Here is a 16,545-nt window from a genome sequence, read left to right on the forward strand (position 1 = left end):
TGATTCAAAGTAGTTCCAGTGAATACTGTTGATCTGTAGATTAAGATTCACAGCGACTCGGCTCCTGGAAAGATAAACTACTGACACAATTTGATAACCAAAAACACAATTCCATTTACCTTCATTATATTCGGATGCAGGCAGAGTTATCTGAGATCAATATATTAAAATCTGGGGAAGACTTTTTTTTGATAAATTGGGTGAACTGACCCTTTAAATGTCACTCTTCCAACAGCCATAAGAGCTGGCTATAGAAGAGAAGAGAAAGGTAACACCAGTTCTTATAAAACTTAAGCTCATTACAATTCCCACAGTTAAAAAACACATAAAAGCCTATCCATTCGGATGTGGGCCATTCAACGCCAGCATAAACCTGTAATCTTAAAATCCTCTGGGATGAAGCGAAAGTGAACCTGGCCCTTCTCTGCCTGTCTGTGAGCTTCTTAATGTACTTCTCAAGTCTCCTTCAAAATCTGCTGCATCTGCAAAGCCCCCTTAAGCCATCACACCAAAGTGGATGCCCGCATTAACGAGGTGGCTTCCTGAATAATTGATTCATTCATAACTTGTAAGCCAGTCAGCAACCAACTCAAAGTGAATGAGTGTAGGCTGTGACATCCTTAAAGAGCTATTCTGACTAGGGCTGCTGTGATAATGAGGCTGTTGTACCTACTTGACTGACCTGACATTTTCCGGAGCATTGTAATGTATATTTCTTGTACCGTTAACTTCATTTCACCTTTACATAATGGGATAGTTGAGCTGTAGCTGAGCTAAGTAGCTTCATTTCCACATGCCTAGATGGCAGTACTTGATGCTGTTAAGATTTGACAATGTAATGGCGTATTCACAAAAGTATTGTACTGCTAAACTTGCACAAATAAGAAAAACATAAAAAAACATGTATTTCTCAAAGCTCCAGGAAAGGGTGAAATGCACCAGTAACTGCGCTGCCAAGCAAATAGTGTCTTAGTGCTCCTGTGCTAATGAGCGTGCGTGGGGGTGTAACAATACTCTGCATTAAAGAGTTTGGAAGGTTGTGCCTTTCCAAAAACAAAAAGACAAAAGAAAAAAATGTTGAGGATATACTGACTTCCTAGAACATGGCTAAGCCTCTTTTAAACTCTTTTAGCACAGTATCATTTACATTTATATGGCCATAAAGTGCATAGGCCTATTAAAAAGGCCTTTCTCGTTTTAAAACGGGTCAGCTGTAAAAAGTCGGAGGTCAACCAGAGATATCGCTGTCTACCAACTCGTGAAGATAATGTGAGCTTAATTAGTTGGCCACTGCTAAAAAAGCAGCTGTCATTTCAGCCAGCAAATTCAATGATAATTTAAATCTGGAGGAATCAATCTGCAATGTTATTTTTGGGCAGAACGGAACACTTGGGTGCATAACAACAGCAGCCAATATAATATATAAAGTCTTAACAATACAGTGTCCTGAGATAATATCTTTAAAAATGTGATTTGTTGACTTCACAAGATATTTTCCTCCTCGTTTTCCTTGGACAGGATGATGGCCTGTTTATCTTGCTATTATGAAGTATCATAAAAGAATAGATGACCCACAACATATCATTTTTGACAGAGACCCGTAGGACACAAACAACACAAAAAGTGCTTGAAGAGGGGACATACCAGCTGCAGCCAGGCATTTGTGATCATCACCTGGTTTTTTTCATCCTGCAGGGGAAAAGGATGGAAGAGATAAGGAGAATAATCAGCATGGAGGAGACATTGCTGTAGACAGATAGTGAGGGGAATTATTCTGCAACGTGAGAGAAAAAATAAAATGAAAACTACACGAGGTGAGATTATGAGACAGATCGACAATAAAGTCAAACTGCAGCTCAATAGACTCAGAGCTGACATGCTCTCTGAATGACAAATGATGCACTCGGCTTTTTCTCTTTTACGACACTCTCGTGATTTAAGGTAGAAGAAGTCGTGTTTTGCCAAAAAAAAAGTAAGAAAATAGGACAAACTGCAATTTGCACAGGATTATTGAACAGAAATGGTGTGGCTCTTCAACAAAGAGATGCGTTTACAGCCATTTCTATCTACGGCGTGAAAACAAAACAAATTATCAGACTCTTCCTCCAGCTGTATTTCATGTATCCAAGGGTCAGTTCATGGTCAGATGGCCGGAGAGAAAATAAAGGGGAAAACATGGACGGAGGCTTGGGGAAAAAAGTAAAGAGAGGAGAGTGAGAGGAATCAAGAGTGAAAGAGAGAATCAGAACAGATAGAGGTTGAGATCATGAGTCAGCAAAGAGAGAAAAACAAGTCAGAAGTAGAGCCACAAGGAAGAAGAGCGAAGACGTTTAGTGTGAGATTGGACTTCTTTAGAGTCTGTTTAGCACAATCCTACATGACAGCGACAAGTTTTACTCCTTGTTGCACACTGGGACGCTGTGTGTCTGACGGATTACCTCCCTCTTACCTCTGGAAAAAATGTGGAAACTGCTCAACAGCATATTCTATCTTCTGTTTCTTCATGGATTATTCATTTTTCATTTTTTTGTACAATCACTTAAGGGATTTATCTCGTTATCCTCTACGCATGGCTCAAGATAGAATTACACTGCAAGTTCAACCCTTTGAAAACTTTTCCTTTATTGTGACTGTAGTAAAATCAAATCACAAAATAAATGAGCTCACTTTATTTCTTTCTATTTGTCATCCCACCTGACCTGATCTAATGTACAGTTTTCTTTCTTTGCACAGTTTCATACAAATCTTGCTCGTTGCAGCCTGCTTCTCTTCCCTCTCCGGACACAATTTTAGAGGTGAAACCTGAAAAATGAAACTTGTTATGTGAGACAGACGCAGAGGAGTGCGCTTAGATTGGATCTTACTGCGCTTAAAGTAGTTGAATAACTAGTTTCACAGTCCTTTAAAGAGGAGCAATGCTTTCAAAATGCCATTGAAGTAACGTTAAGTATGCACAATTTCTAATTAATTAATTAATTAGTAAATGGGATAAAAATGGCAAAGCCACAAATATAGTCCCTTTGAAGGTGTTCCCGAATATGTGTACAGTATATTTACAGGTTTTTGTACATGACTTGAGTTTTTCCATTTCATGCTTTTTTTAAACTTCTACTCCACTACATTTCAGTTGCAGCTTTTACATGTGAGAATGTGAGATAAAATACACGTTTTGGGCTTGTAACCCACCACAAAAAAAGTAAATAGGGGCCCTTGTCACATTTCACATGTCCAGCAGTTCCACCAAAGAGTGATGCTTGCTATCGCTACCATCAGTGGAACAGCATGAAACCCTTTGCAGGATGTGAATCACGCCGCCACATGCTTGCCCGTTTGCTTGCCCGCTTGCACAATACAAACAAATCAGGGACCCACTCGAAACATTGAGTGCTACAATTGGTCAAAAACTTAACAGGGTACCCTTAACTCCAGATGCATTTAAAACAGATTTAAGTAATTGAGAAATTCAAGTTGAAGACAAATCATCATTGTTCAAATCAGCTCAACTACAATTTTGTTTGTCTCTCTCCCTCAGGTTTCTCTCCATCCTCCACAGAAAAAGGATTGGTGATGGGATGGATGAGTCAAACAAGCACCAGCAGACCGCTGTTCATGCCCCGTCTGAAACCAAAAGTCCACACGATGAGTTGTTTGAAGCTGTGTATGTAATTATGTTAGCACGTAACCACGTCACATATGTCACGTAACAAACGCACACAAACCATGATCTTTTCCTAAACCCAACCAAGTAGTTTGTTTAACAACATTAACAACGTTAAATAGAGCGATGATTCATGTCATTTTGGGAGTTATTGGCATACAACCTATTCTGTCGTTTGGTTATGAGGACGTGTTGCTTTCAGTAAATAATTCCATAATTATTCTAAAAGGAGGTTAAACTCTGTGTCATCATAGACAAGCAAAGCAAACATCGCTGCTTTTTCTTCTTGTTTCGTGAAAAACGATTTTCACACAATCTCCACTCCTCTCATCCCCGCCTCCTCCCTAACTCCCTCCACGCTCCAATCTTATCTCCCCCTGTATGTTCTGATCTGTCCCTTAAACAGCCTCCTTTCGCTGCTGCTGAAATAGAACAGCCTCCCATTGTGTGCTTCACAAAGCACGTTGTTCTGTTCTGTTGGTGTGTGCGGTGCGATCAAGCTTCTTTTGTTGTGATTTGTGAGATTTTGGATACTTTTGATCCGAGGCCTGGCTTTAGTCATTTTAACTGCGATTGGTCTTTCTAACTATCCTATGAAGCAGCGCAACAACAGCTGCAGGTGGAGGAGGTGTGTATTAACCACTGAGCAGTGAACAAAACACTAAATGGGGAAAATCTATTGCAAGATATATTATGCAAGATAACAACTTTAAAAAGTGTTGTTTTAGTAAATTCACGATTTGAGTGAAAATATCTTCCTCTAGAGGAGGACCAGCATGTCTATATGTTATGATCTTGACTGAACATGCTTTGTTCCTAAAAAATATACACATATCAAGTAATATACCATTAAAGATAGTATTGGGTATATTTAAAAACATTGTTTTGAAAAGTTGTTTGTATTAATATCAACAGTCACTCAACAGATGTTTGTTCTTTTACTTATTTCTGATTAAATGTATTTGAGACAAATAAACAGAAAGAGATATACAGGTCAATCTAACGCACACTTTACCAAAGTTTAGTTGTCAATTCAAGTAGCCGTATAACTTTGTTGATCCTAACTTTCTATACAGCGCCATCATCAGGTCTAAATTTGTATTTGTCTGATTTGGTTTATGAAAGCCCCATCAGCCTCCACTGTGCAGCTAATTGACTGAATGTTAGCATGCTAACATGCTAAGCTAAGATGGTGAACATCTTAAACACAATACCTGCTTAAACATGTGCTAAATATGAGATTAGGTGGATTTCTACAGTCTCTCAACATGGAGACACAGCTGATGTGTCTATTAATTATTTAAAATTGTGGGTGTTTGTTTTCTATCTTTTTGTTGTTTTTTGTGTGTGTGTGTGTGTGATGGTGTGGGTGTGTGGGTGTGTGGGAGTGTGGGAGTGTGAGAAAGAGAGAGACTTTACAGCCTGTTTTGCAATTGGAACTGGGTTGGTGTGTTGGTGTGTTGGTGTGTTGGTGCGTTGGTTGTTGATTGAGTTCTTGGATGGCAGTTTGTGACAGTGTGTAACTGTTTACCAGAGGGAACCCAAATGCGCTCAGGGCATTTAAAATGAAATGAAACTCACTAAAATAGTTTACAGGCTGTTCTGGGTCAAAAGGATTAAAATATATTTGAAAATGTTATTGAAAAAGTGTCACAAATGTTGCAAATCTGCATCACTGTATAAATAGTTTTAATGCAAAATGTTGGCAGGTGAGTATTTTGCATTTTCGTGTTGTTAATTCCTAACGCCCCTGGTGTGTAAAGACACAGGTAAAATGTCACCCCGGATGATGAGTTTAGTTACAGAGCAGCAAGGTAAATATTTTATTCACCACCTCTAACAGTGTATTGTTAATCCTGTCTGAATGGGGCTTTAGATGAGGAGATTGATGCTGCTCTCATACTGTCCATTTAATACAAAGCTGTTAGCTTTACTTAGCACTGGAAACATGAGGGACACATCTAGCCTGGATCCCTGCAGCAAAGGTGACTAAATCCTACTACCAGCACCTCTAAAGCTTACTAATTAACATGTTATATCTCGTTTGTGTACTCCTTGTGAAAAACAGAAGTAAAAATGACAATCCTCTGTTTCATGGGGGTTTTTGTGATGGACTATTTCTTGACTCTGAGCAGTTGACAGGCCACCAGCAGGGACTCCAGGAAGTCACTGATGGGTTTTTGCCGATTTCTGTTACCTTTCGAACAGAGACAGGCTGTTCCCAGTCTTTGCAGTTTTTGGCAAATTGTAAAGCATTTTGCGTAAAAACACCATATAATTGCAGCTATTTACTTATATTTAATTCCTGTGAGTGTGGTACTTTTATATTATATCATAAGATTATCAATACTGATGTACTAATGCGTAAGTAGCATTACAGTGTTATATTTGACTAAAGTTACTGAACCTTGGCATCTTTGTTAGCTACATAAGGCACATGGTGGCCCTTCCCATACTGGATGGTGACCAGTCCTGTGCTCGTCTGTCAGTCTGCCTGCCATTATTCATGGTGATGAACTCAGTTTGCGGCATTAACCTGCCCCAGTTCCCTGGTTAGAGAGTTACCCAGGAGCAGATGGAGGAATCAAAGGCCACATTACACACAGACACACAAACACGGGAACCAGCTTTGCATTATTTACAAACTGTCCAGTGAGCTTATCCTTTATGTAGCGATTTTGCGAACAATGTCGTTAACAACAATATATAAATAGCAAACACACTCAATCGCATGTCAGCCTTATTCAACAACATACAGCAGATTCAATATATTTATGTTTTTTCTTTGGTTTCTGTACATTTATGGCTAACGTATGTGCTTCGGTCATTCGTTCATCATAATTCAAGCACAACTTTTTGTTATAAACTTACAAAAAGCACTAAAGACTCTTGTTACATTGTTTTGGAAACGCGCCATGTGTTCTCTCTAGAGATTGCTTCGCCTCTTGACTCTGTGTCTCCAGTCTGTCGCTTGCAAGCTCTAAGAATACATTAAAATGTTGTTTCGTATGGATGCTGCAGGGGACTTACCCGTATTAATAATAGAATGAGAATTGTATATTACAGCCCAGCGTATATGGCTCTTACCACCATGTACTTATCATATGGAGACGTACACGTCTTGTGACAGAGCCGGCTCAGGGACGTGACGGAGTGTCGGCTTGGGTTTTTTGGATGAGTGCTCCGTATGTGTGGTGGAGCTTACAGGCAAGAGGTTATGTGTGGGTTGGAGAGGGGTAAGGTGCATGAGACGGGGAACAGGAGGAGGCAGGGCGAACAAAGAACAAACAAAACATAAAATGAGATGCGACAGAGACCAGAGAAGTGTCGGTTTAAGAGCCGAGGGTTTGACATGGAAAGAAATGAAGAGTGACAGAGAAAGAGAGGATTGTGGCCACATTGAGCTACATTGGGTTTCTGTGTGTTTCTGTGTATGTTTGGCACCCTCCAGACATGTTTCATAAGGGTGGCCAGATGGGGCAACTGAAAATCAATAATAATAATAATAATAATAATAATAGGCCTTATTGATGTTATCCTATGTAATCAGGTTTAATAATATATATTTCACAAAGACTGACACGTATAATGTCCATAGCATAACATCATCTAATGCACTTGGAAATGATGGGTTCTGTATACGTTACCTTGACAGCAGAGCATGTTTACCCCTCTATAGGCTACTCACCATCACAAGAAGGTTTAACTGCTGAACCTCCCCAGATGTTGTTTTTATGTTCGTTGTCTTTATATTCTTCATTTTGTTTGTCAAGAGGTCACTATTTTGTGAGACCAAACGGAACAATCGAGCAATTAAAAAAATTAAAATTGTTCTGTGAAGTTATCAACAGAATTATGAAGTTGACATTTGAGAAAATCTATTGATCGCTTGAGCAGAAGTCAATATTTTGTTGGCTTGTTTTCATCAGCATCCGAATTTTCGCAGGTTTTGGAACGGGTGTGAATAGGCTTATAGAGGTTTATAGTGATTTATTTGCCCAACATGTTTGTGTTTGCTCTGAAAAAACAAAGGAGAATATTAATATCACTCATATATGTACAATAAATATAAGGCTAGAGCAGCAGCAAGTTATTTGTGCTAATCCGGTGAAGAAATGGCCAATGACCAGAAAGACAATCTGTATGACTCAGCAGGGCTAATGTATGTGCCATTTTCACTGGTGGAGGCGGAGAACACCATGAACTTGATCCTGTCAGCATTTAAACTAGCCTGTGATTCAGGAGAGACGATTAAGAGCATCAAAGGCAGACTGAGGACGAGTTGGGGCCTGGGTTGGAGTGGAGCCTGGGGCATAGCAAATTGTGTCATCAGCAAAACAAATTATATTTCAGTATTGATTAGGAAGAATTATGTTATCTTTGTACAATGTAAACAAAAAAAGGACTAAAGATAGAACCCAGAGGCAACCCATTCCTGATGGTACGCTGGCTTGACTGAATACCATCAGCAACAGTCTGAGCTGTAAAGTCAGAGTGGAACCAATTAAGCGTGGCGTCATTCAGACCTAAAGAATGTAGTTTGTGGGATTTTATGATCAACTGTATCAACTGCTTTTGAGAGGTGAATGAAGAGGGCAGCAACAAATATCATGTTTTTTATCAAGGGAGAACACAATGTTGTGACCTGTGTTAAGTGGATTATACGCCTGACTTTTTGAATGCTGAACCATTTCTGCAGTTGGTGTTTATTCAACCCAAATAACCAATGTAACAGTGATGGTCAGAGACGTTAACAAGCAGAGGCTCCAGGGAGTCATTGCACCAGGCCAAGATATAGTCCTTCAGTCTTTCTGCTAAGCTAAGCTGCTGCTATAACCTTATGATTAACAGACAGATATGGAAGTGGTATTTATCTTCTCATCTAACTCTCAGCAGGAAGGAAAAGGGGCCTATTTCCAAAAAATGAATTGATCTAGGAGACGCATTGTTGTGAGCGGAATGGGAAAAAGCTCAAAGCAGGAGGAAGACTAAGGAGCAGTGTGTAAGAGCATATCTCAACACTGAGATTAAATTGTCTTGTTGAATGAAAGAAAGGACTGAGGGCCTGTGGTGCCACCAAATGAAAAAGGATCGAGGGGAGAAACAAAGAAGTTGCTCTTTCAAAGACGAATAGTCTCAGTTTTAACTTTAGAGGAAGAATTGTGTGCATCAGCATCGGCAATACCTTTAAAATAAACAAGACAAAAAATCCTGAAAAAATTATTAATAAGAACTTTACTTTCTTTTTTTCACTGTTGATTTTAAAATAAATTCCCCACGCATCCTTGCTTTCTTTTTGTCTCTGCAAACATTCTCTACACCTTAACCGTGCCGAAACACACACAGGCGCACAACACTCACCACGTCAATGATTTGTAGCAGTGTGAGGCCGAGTTCCACAACGATGGGTGCAGAGTCATTTTGGACGGGTCTTTCCAGACGATTGTAGTTTACCATCAGGTCGTGGTACAGCTTCCTTTGGTACACACCACCATGGCAACCTGGAGCAAAAGTAGGATTGAATAAGAAAGTGGACGGAAAGAGTGAGAAGGATGAAAGAGAGGAAGGGGGTAAAAGATAGAAGTTGTCATGGGTTTTACAGGAGGAGAGGAGGGAGGAAAAGAATAATAGATAGTGGAATTATAGGAGTGAAAAGGGAAGAGTAACAGGTGCGAGGGGAGAAAATGGATGAATGTCATGGGTATAAAATCAGACAGGAACTGACACATTTAAGTTCTACTGTTTACGTCTTTAACAGACACTCAATCAGCCCAAACACTTAAGATATACTCCCACTTATTAATGCCTGTAATCTAATCAACACTATTATTGTAATTTGCGGCTCCAAATCCCTCAAGAAATCCTGATTATGTCACAATATGCTGAGCGTAATGAGGTCATTATCAACTCAGTGAACTTTAACTGTGTTGACTGTGCTTTCTTTGTGTCTTAGACCACATCGGGAGGTTTACACTGAACAGCGAAGTGTCCACCTTGAACAGGAAGGAATATTACAGGGCAGTCCCTGAAGCAAAAGAAAACCCAGTCAGTGGTGAAGGTAGCATGTCTTCTTTTTGTCACAACACTGCTAGCATTGCTTCCCTTTCACCAATGCTTCTGTAAAATTTGAGTTAGAGCATCACATTAATTCAATATTAATCGCGGTCACAATTCTGGCTTCCCACAATTAAATGAACATGATCGACTGCAATATTGACGTTTAAAATGCGTGGGGCGTGCAAAACTCTGCTGCATATCAAGTCAAACTCTTGTTAAACAGCCAGGGGACGATCAATATGTTTTGGCTTCACTTTTGGAGAGCTGGAGCGTGGCAGCCTGTGAAAACATTTACTGGATGCTGCAGCTGCAATCCAGAGTAGAGGAGTAATATACTGTATATTACTGATTTTGGTTAAACAAAAATGAACTGAATTCAGGTGACAGAGGACCTTATTTTAAGACTTGATTTGATGCAAAGATTTCTACATTAGCAGCAATATAGCACAACATATAAGTAAAAGCAGTGCTCTGTTTATTTAAACGTGAAAGTGCAAAGAAATAATTTTGTCCCTAAAATCAATGGTTCATCGTGATCTCAGTATTGATCAAAATAACTGTGACTCTCATTATTATTATGAATAAACAAAACAACAAACAGCTCAAAAAGTGGAATAGTTAACAGGTAAGTAATATAACATTGTATTTTGTATGTAACTAAAGGGCATCTATAATTAAACCCAACTATACAATTACTAAAACAGTTCAAGACTTAAGTAGCATTTCAATTATCACAATAACTTCTCATTATATGTCAAATTATTCGATGAAGAGGGACATCGAGCCAGGAGATGCTAGGAAAGATTCAAATTGATCTTTTTCTGAATTACATGCACAGGGAAAGGTTTACATGAAACCATGATTAAATACACATTCCAATAGTTTAATGCAGTTGTTTGCAACTAATTTGACCATCACTAGGTTTCCTAGTATGGTAATCAGAGACTCATAAGGAGAACAGCAGCATTAGTCGTTACAGCAAATGCCTCAAAACAACATATGTTTACGTTCAAGTGACAAAGCGGCACAGTGGCCGTAGTGATTATGACGGGAGCAGAGGAGGAAGTAAGGTGACAGAGCGTCAAAGTCAGAAGTAGGGAGGAGGTCGGGGTAGATTTATGGGTCAACAAAACATTTAATTTTAACATCGTAGAATGCTGTTTCCTATTTCCAATCACGGTGAACGTTGTTGACGACAATCATTTCTGAACCTTGTACCCAAGCCACTGAACCGTTGTCAAGATGTGATACGACAAATGACGTGGCCACCTGTCCCCTTACATTTAATGGGAGAAACTTAGAGCACCTCCAAGTGATGACATCTATACTCCCTACTAAACTTGATCATTGAAATGTAATTTGTTGAGTTTGCACAACGGGCACATTCTTCACATGCGACGAACAGTAAGTTTCTGCTCTGCCTTTGATGTGTTGACCCAAATGCCAGAGTTTCAGTGGTAACGCTTTATTTTAAGACCCATTAACATTCATAAGCAATAAACATTTGATGAATGGTTATTAAGCCACTTTAATGTAGTTGTAATCAGACATAAGTGTTTGTTAATGTATTCATCAAAAACCATAAGTCTCCCCGTGGACTCCTTTAAGTGGAGGCTGGTGTGAAAACAGATAACGAGTGACAATATAGTAAAACACAGGCTGTAATAATAATAAATGTCTTCATGGGAGAGCTTATAATTGTTAAAAACACTGTACATTATTAAACACTTAAAACAGCCTTGCATCTGCTTAAATTGTATTATTATTATTAAATGTTCTATACTACTTTGAAATGCAAAATAGACACGACTCGATAATTTGAAGATCTATAAACAATGGCTTTAAGTTTCCCATCCACACTCTATTAAACTTGGGAGAAACAGCTTCTTATCTGCAGTCAAGGTTGCCATCATTTACAAAACTCCCTCATCCTTCAGTGTCTCATCTCAACTGAAAAGATCTCGTATATATTTGGAACATATTCCAGCAATTACCGAGTGACAGCCAAGACACACGTTCACCGACAGTGACTGAGTGGATGGTTAATTAGCTAATGAGGCATAAATAAACAAAGACAGCTCTCTGTGTTTTTATGTTTGAGAGTGTTGGCGAGTGTCAGATGGGGAAGCCCTAAATCGTGTCTGTATAATGGATGCGAATGGCAGCCAGCAAAAGTGTTGAGAGCCGATGGCGCGAAGAGATTTGAGCCAAAACAAGCTGAACATATGTTGGGCTTAACAGTAAAGAGCTACTGTAAGAATGAACACATCTCTGACTGGGTGGCAATTTGGGATTAACTGCAATTAATCTGTAATAGTATATTTCATTAAGTCAATCCCCTACTAATTGTTTGCAACACATAGTGGATGTATTGCTCTTCTACAATAATTTTATTGCCCTTTAAGTAGCAGCAGTCCACAGTAAGCACTATGTACTTCCTGCCTGTGAGAGAGAAGATGGCAGTCAAATAGAGTAAGTTATAATAATAATACATTCTATATATACAGCACTTTTTTTTTTTAATTCTCAAAGACACTTTACAAACATTAAAATCATCATAAAAAAGCGAAACACTAAAAACACTGTGTGGTACATATAAACAGTTTGTTGTCTAGGGTTGGAGCCCAGGAACATACAGAGTACTTCCTGAAGAAGGCAATTGTCATCAGTTATTATCTTGTCTGTCAGAAATCAAGTGCTGGATCGCTCAACACTTTCTCCAGCTGCATGAAAACGAACACGCATTTTGAATGTCATCAGTTGATTGGTTGAGTGTTTTCCGTGGTTATCATTGCCATTCTAATGCTTCAGACAGGCCAAAATGCATTTACCACATCGTGGAAGTGAAACTTACTATTGTGCAGAAACAGATGATTAGTCATGTGACTGAAATGTTCACTACATCAGAATTTATTGGCCAAAGGTATTTCCATAATTCAAGTTGTGCATCAACTCTTTTTAAACAAAAGCAGAAACCACCTCAAGTGAGCGTAAAAAACATGTTTGCCTTTTCCATAAAGCTTTTCCAAAGCGATACTTCAAAATGAGCATACACGTATGTGAATGGAAACACAGCTATCGAAGAGATGAGAAAAATGTAAAACACTTTGTTGTTGGAAGGAGCCAAACAAATACACTCTGCCTCATTCATTTTATACATTCCATGCTGTTGCATAATGTTATGTGTGTTTAGATTTGGAGGGAGAGACAGATGGACAAATTATTAAATGATTCATTGAAATAAATGTAGAAAAAGTTGTATCCCTTGAAAAATTGCTTGAAAAAGCGTGAGAGTGTAATGAGGTACAGATAGCTCAACATCAGTTTACTACCCCAGTGTACTTAACTTCTCTGACAGTGTGAACCGATAAAGGAGGTCACCAGGGTTCTACGGAAGACCAGATTACTGTCTCATTATGTTGTGTAGCCCCGAGGGCAACTACTGCAGTGTGGAGAATGTAAACAGGAAAAAGTCACTCTGCAGCTGCAAGTGTGTGTGTGCAGCAGCAGCAGCAGATAATGGATCAATCATTTAACAAAATTCTCCAGTCCTACTTACCCACAATGTATGGATTCTCAAATTTGATATGGTACTCATTTTTGCATGATTTTGCTCTTATGGATAGTGTCATTATTCATCCTTATCTCTTTAGGAAGAGGCTTAAATGGGTTGTGGTTGTCAAGAGCATGTAAGCATGGCTGCGCTGTGAAAATCAACATAATGCTCACAGAACCATAACAAACACATTGGAAAATGAATACAATGAACTGTTTTGGTTCAGGGAGGGAACTGATTGGTCACTCTCATTACTTGAATGTAGGGCTGCAACTAACTTTTTTTTTCATTATTGATTAATATAAAAAAATCTAATTTAATAATTTAGTATATAAAACATCAGACAACACATTTAAAGCCGCTAAGTTTCGTAACTGAGTAACGGATTCAATTTTAAATGAAGTCGATGCTTAGTCGAAATTGCATTTCAATTGCAAATGTCTGCAAAGGTCTCTATAGCTTGCACGAGAAAATGATATATCTTGTAGCAGAAGAGATAAGTCACGTTACTTAGATGCAATCCTCAGGCTAACTCTGACAGACTTGCTGGTAAGATTTCACCTTTGTTCAACTTCAAACACTGATCTACTGAGTTTGGAATGAAGAAGTTATTAGTAATCTTTGTTTTGTACAAGATTATCAGGCTTCCGGATGTGAACACATCTTAAGGCATTTCAAGCTTCATGGGAGGTGTTTTCCTTTCTGTTTGTCCAGCAAAAATCCTCATTGTCACACAATTCATCTTGCCCTCAGCGCCTCCCTCTGATGTACAGAATGTCTGCCCGTCGTCCTTGACCAAACCATAGTTCTCCTTCTGTCCTCTTTTGCATCTCCCAGATTGCAACATACCAATACAGACAGAGCCCCAAAGTGGCCTGGAGGCATCTATCAATTTTAAATGGCTACCATATATCTCTCTGTCATGGCATTGGATACCCATCATATTTACAATTCAGAGCCCACCGGGGGCCTCGTTCAATTCTCAGTCATATTGTATAGAAATAAAAAGGAAGTCTTTTATTGCTGTGATGCTGCAGCAGTACACAGGTAATTCACTTTTAACTTTTCGCACACTCTTCAAAATCGTTCTTACTGACTTATTGTCCATGGTAAGCTCGTTTATTTCTTGCCATAAACAGTGACACTCACAGGTGTTCAGTGAAATGCTCAGTTCAGTGAAATGCTTTGTGAATCAATTTGACAGAATACAATCTTGGAATAATCATACAATTTTGTCACAGCAATATCAATGCATATCCAGTAGCAATTGATATGTAGAGGGTGAGATATTTTGACTTTTAGTCCCATTGGTCAGGCTCCAAAAACTGTAACCTACATTTCTAACAGTCCAACTAGAAAGCATCTTTTTTAGTCGTCCCACATTGATGTCTTTCAAACTTAACACCTCCAGCTTGCCTCACAGACTTTCGAGGAGTTTCTTCGCACCATCAGGGTTATTTTCTTGGGAGCTACATGAAATAGTATTCAACTGTGCTCGTATAATAAAAGTTTCAATTCCAAAGTTAAATGAAGTCTACAGGTCCATCAAAACACCTGTGTATCTCTTAGTATCTCTTCCTCTCTCTTCTCAGTTATGCAATAAATGCTAGAGCATTAAGACACTAAGAAAAACATGGACATGCACTCAATATTAAATAAGAGTACATATGAACTGTTTGTTTGGCTGACCGCAGCATGCACACACCTTGCATGATCTAAAGTCATAAACTGTAACTTGGCACAACGTTTGCTTCTCTGTAGGTCAGTAGTAGAGAGCAGCTGCAGAGAAAACCTTTTACACCCCGAAGAAAAATCTTAATCTGGGTTTTCACATTTTTGTTTGTATCATATTGGAGCTTTCAAGGGCCAGAAGGCAACCCCTAACAGCATGCTGCTTGCAGCAATATTAACTTTACACTAAGAGGGACGATGCCAGAGAAGTGTCAAAGGTTAATGTCCCCAAGAGGCCGTTTGGTTTCCAGATTTTAGTCAAAATTATTAACACAATAAATAAAATATATACAGTATAATACACAATTAGCAATTGTCACCACGGCCATTTGAGGGAACGATATGAAAACAAGAGACAACCTGAGATCAATCCAACAGGTGACTAAATGACAATGATGATACTACAATACTTTTAACATATTGTTGTTATAGCTTCTGCATATCCACATGTTGGTTTACACATGATTACACTTTCTTTGACAGATGTTTCTTTGGTTTTTTCACATTTATGTTGCTGGTGCAAACAATGCATTCTTCATTTAAACATATATTAGATGTGTTATTGTAGTGCTCATCTCAAATGTTTCTCCTTTCAACATATGAATAGCTATAGAAAAGTACCAGTAGTCACCTGTTTTGGTCTTTGCTGCAATCTGATGAAGGAATTTAGCGGAAACAAGATAGCATTCAACTCGAGAACACTAACATGCACAAGGTCTATTCCACCAGAGAGACCAGAGAGATTAAATATTGATAAACCTAAGGCTGTCTGAACATGGAGTAGACTTGGCCAAGTTTATAATCAAATCACATTAAAGCAGCTGGTTCACAGATATCTGTAGGAAATCAATAAATATCCAAAATATGAGAAACGAAGAAGAGAGTAGAACAGAATCAATTAAATTACTTTCCGCAAGAATAACAAACGAGGTCACTTTGCTAGCTTGTGGAAATATATTAACATAACACACAAATATGATCAAATTTAAAAGAATGAACCATTTTAATAAACCTTTCAGCAAAGCACATCCAGCAGAAATGGAACAAAATAATCATTAATTTGAAGTTGTGTTTTTGGTTGCTTGATGAATGCAAGTCCAATATTCACTCTCTCTTTAACTCTGTTTTAGTCTCCACCAACTCATGAGGAAAATACCTGACTGCAGGCCCCCCCCCAAAAAAAAAAACATGAGCTGAAAGACGCTAAAGCGCTCAGTAGAGCCATGTGGAACTGCAAAGTGGAGCATTAATTGTTTGATTTCCACTTCAAGAAAGGCTTTACATTTTTGCCATTAATAATATAAGAATATTGACGAGTGCATGTTAAGTCAATTATTTTCAACTCTTTTAGTCTTCATCCAGAACACTGTCTAAAGAAGCTTGATAAAGGAAGACACAAAGGGCCCAAATGCATATTCATAGGGTCTTGATTGAATCAATAAGCCAAATTGTCATCAGGGTGATTAAGGCTATTGTAATCTACAACTAATCAGCCACCATAGAGAAGGACTTGCCTGTGAGTCACCGTGGATGCAGATGAGTC

The 16,545-nt window shown here is 38.7% G+C and overlaps 1 protein-coding gene across 1 annotated transcript in view; it reads right to left on the reverse strand.

Annotated features, from left to right (window-relative positions):
* Positions 1–16,545, reverse strand: part of chrna8 (cholinergic receptor, nicotinic, alpha 8) — a gene marked incomplete at both ends in the record, with an annotated part of 32,175 nt that overhangs the window by 14,279 nt on the left and 1,351 nt on the right. Inside the window, 2 exons of the mRNA XM_079158889.1 lie at positions 1,645–1,689; positions 9,020–9,159. Coding sequence (XP_079015015.1) covers positions 1,645–1,689; positions 9,020–9,159 — 185 coding nt within the window. The remainder of the gene's footprint in view (positions 1–1,644; positions 1,690–9,019; positions 9,160–16,545) is intronic.

Source organism: Pholis gunnellus, assembly GCF_910591455.1.
Source record: "Pholis gunnellus genome assembly, chromosome: 5".
NCBI classification, from domain to species: Eukaryota; Metazoa; Chordata; class Actinopteri; order Perciformes; family Pholidae; genus Pholis; species Pholis gunnellus.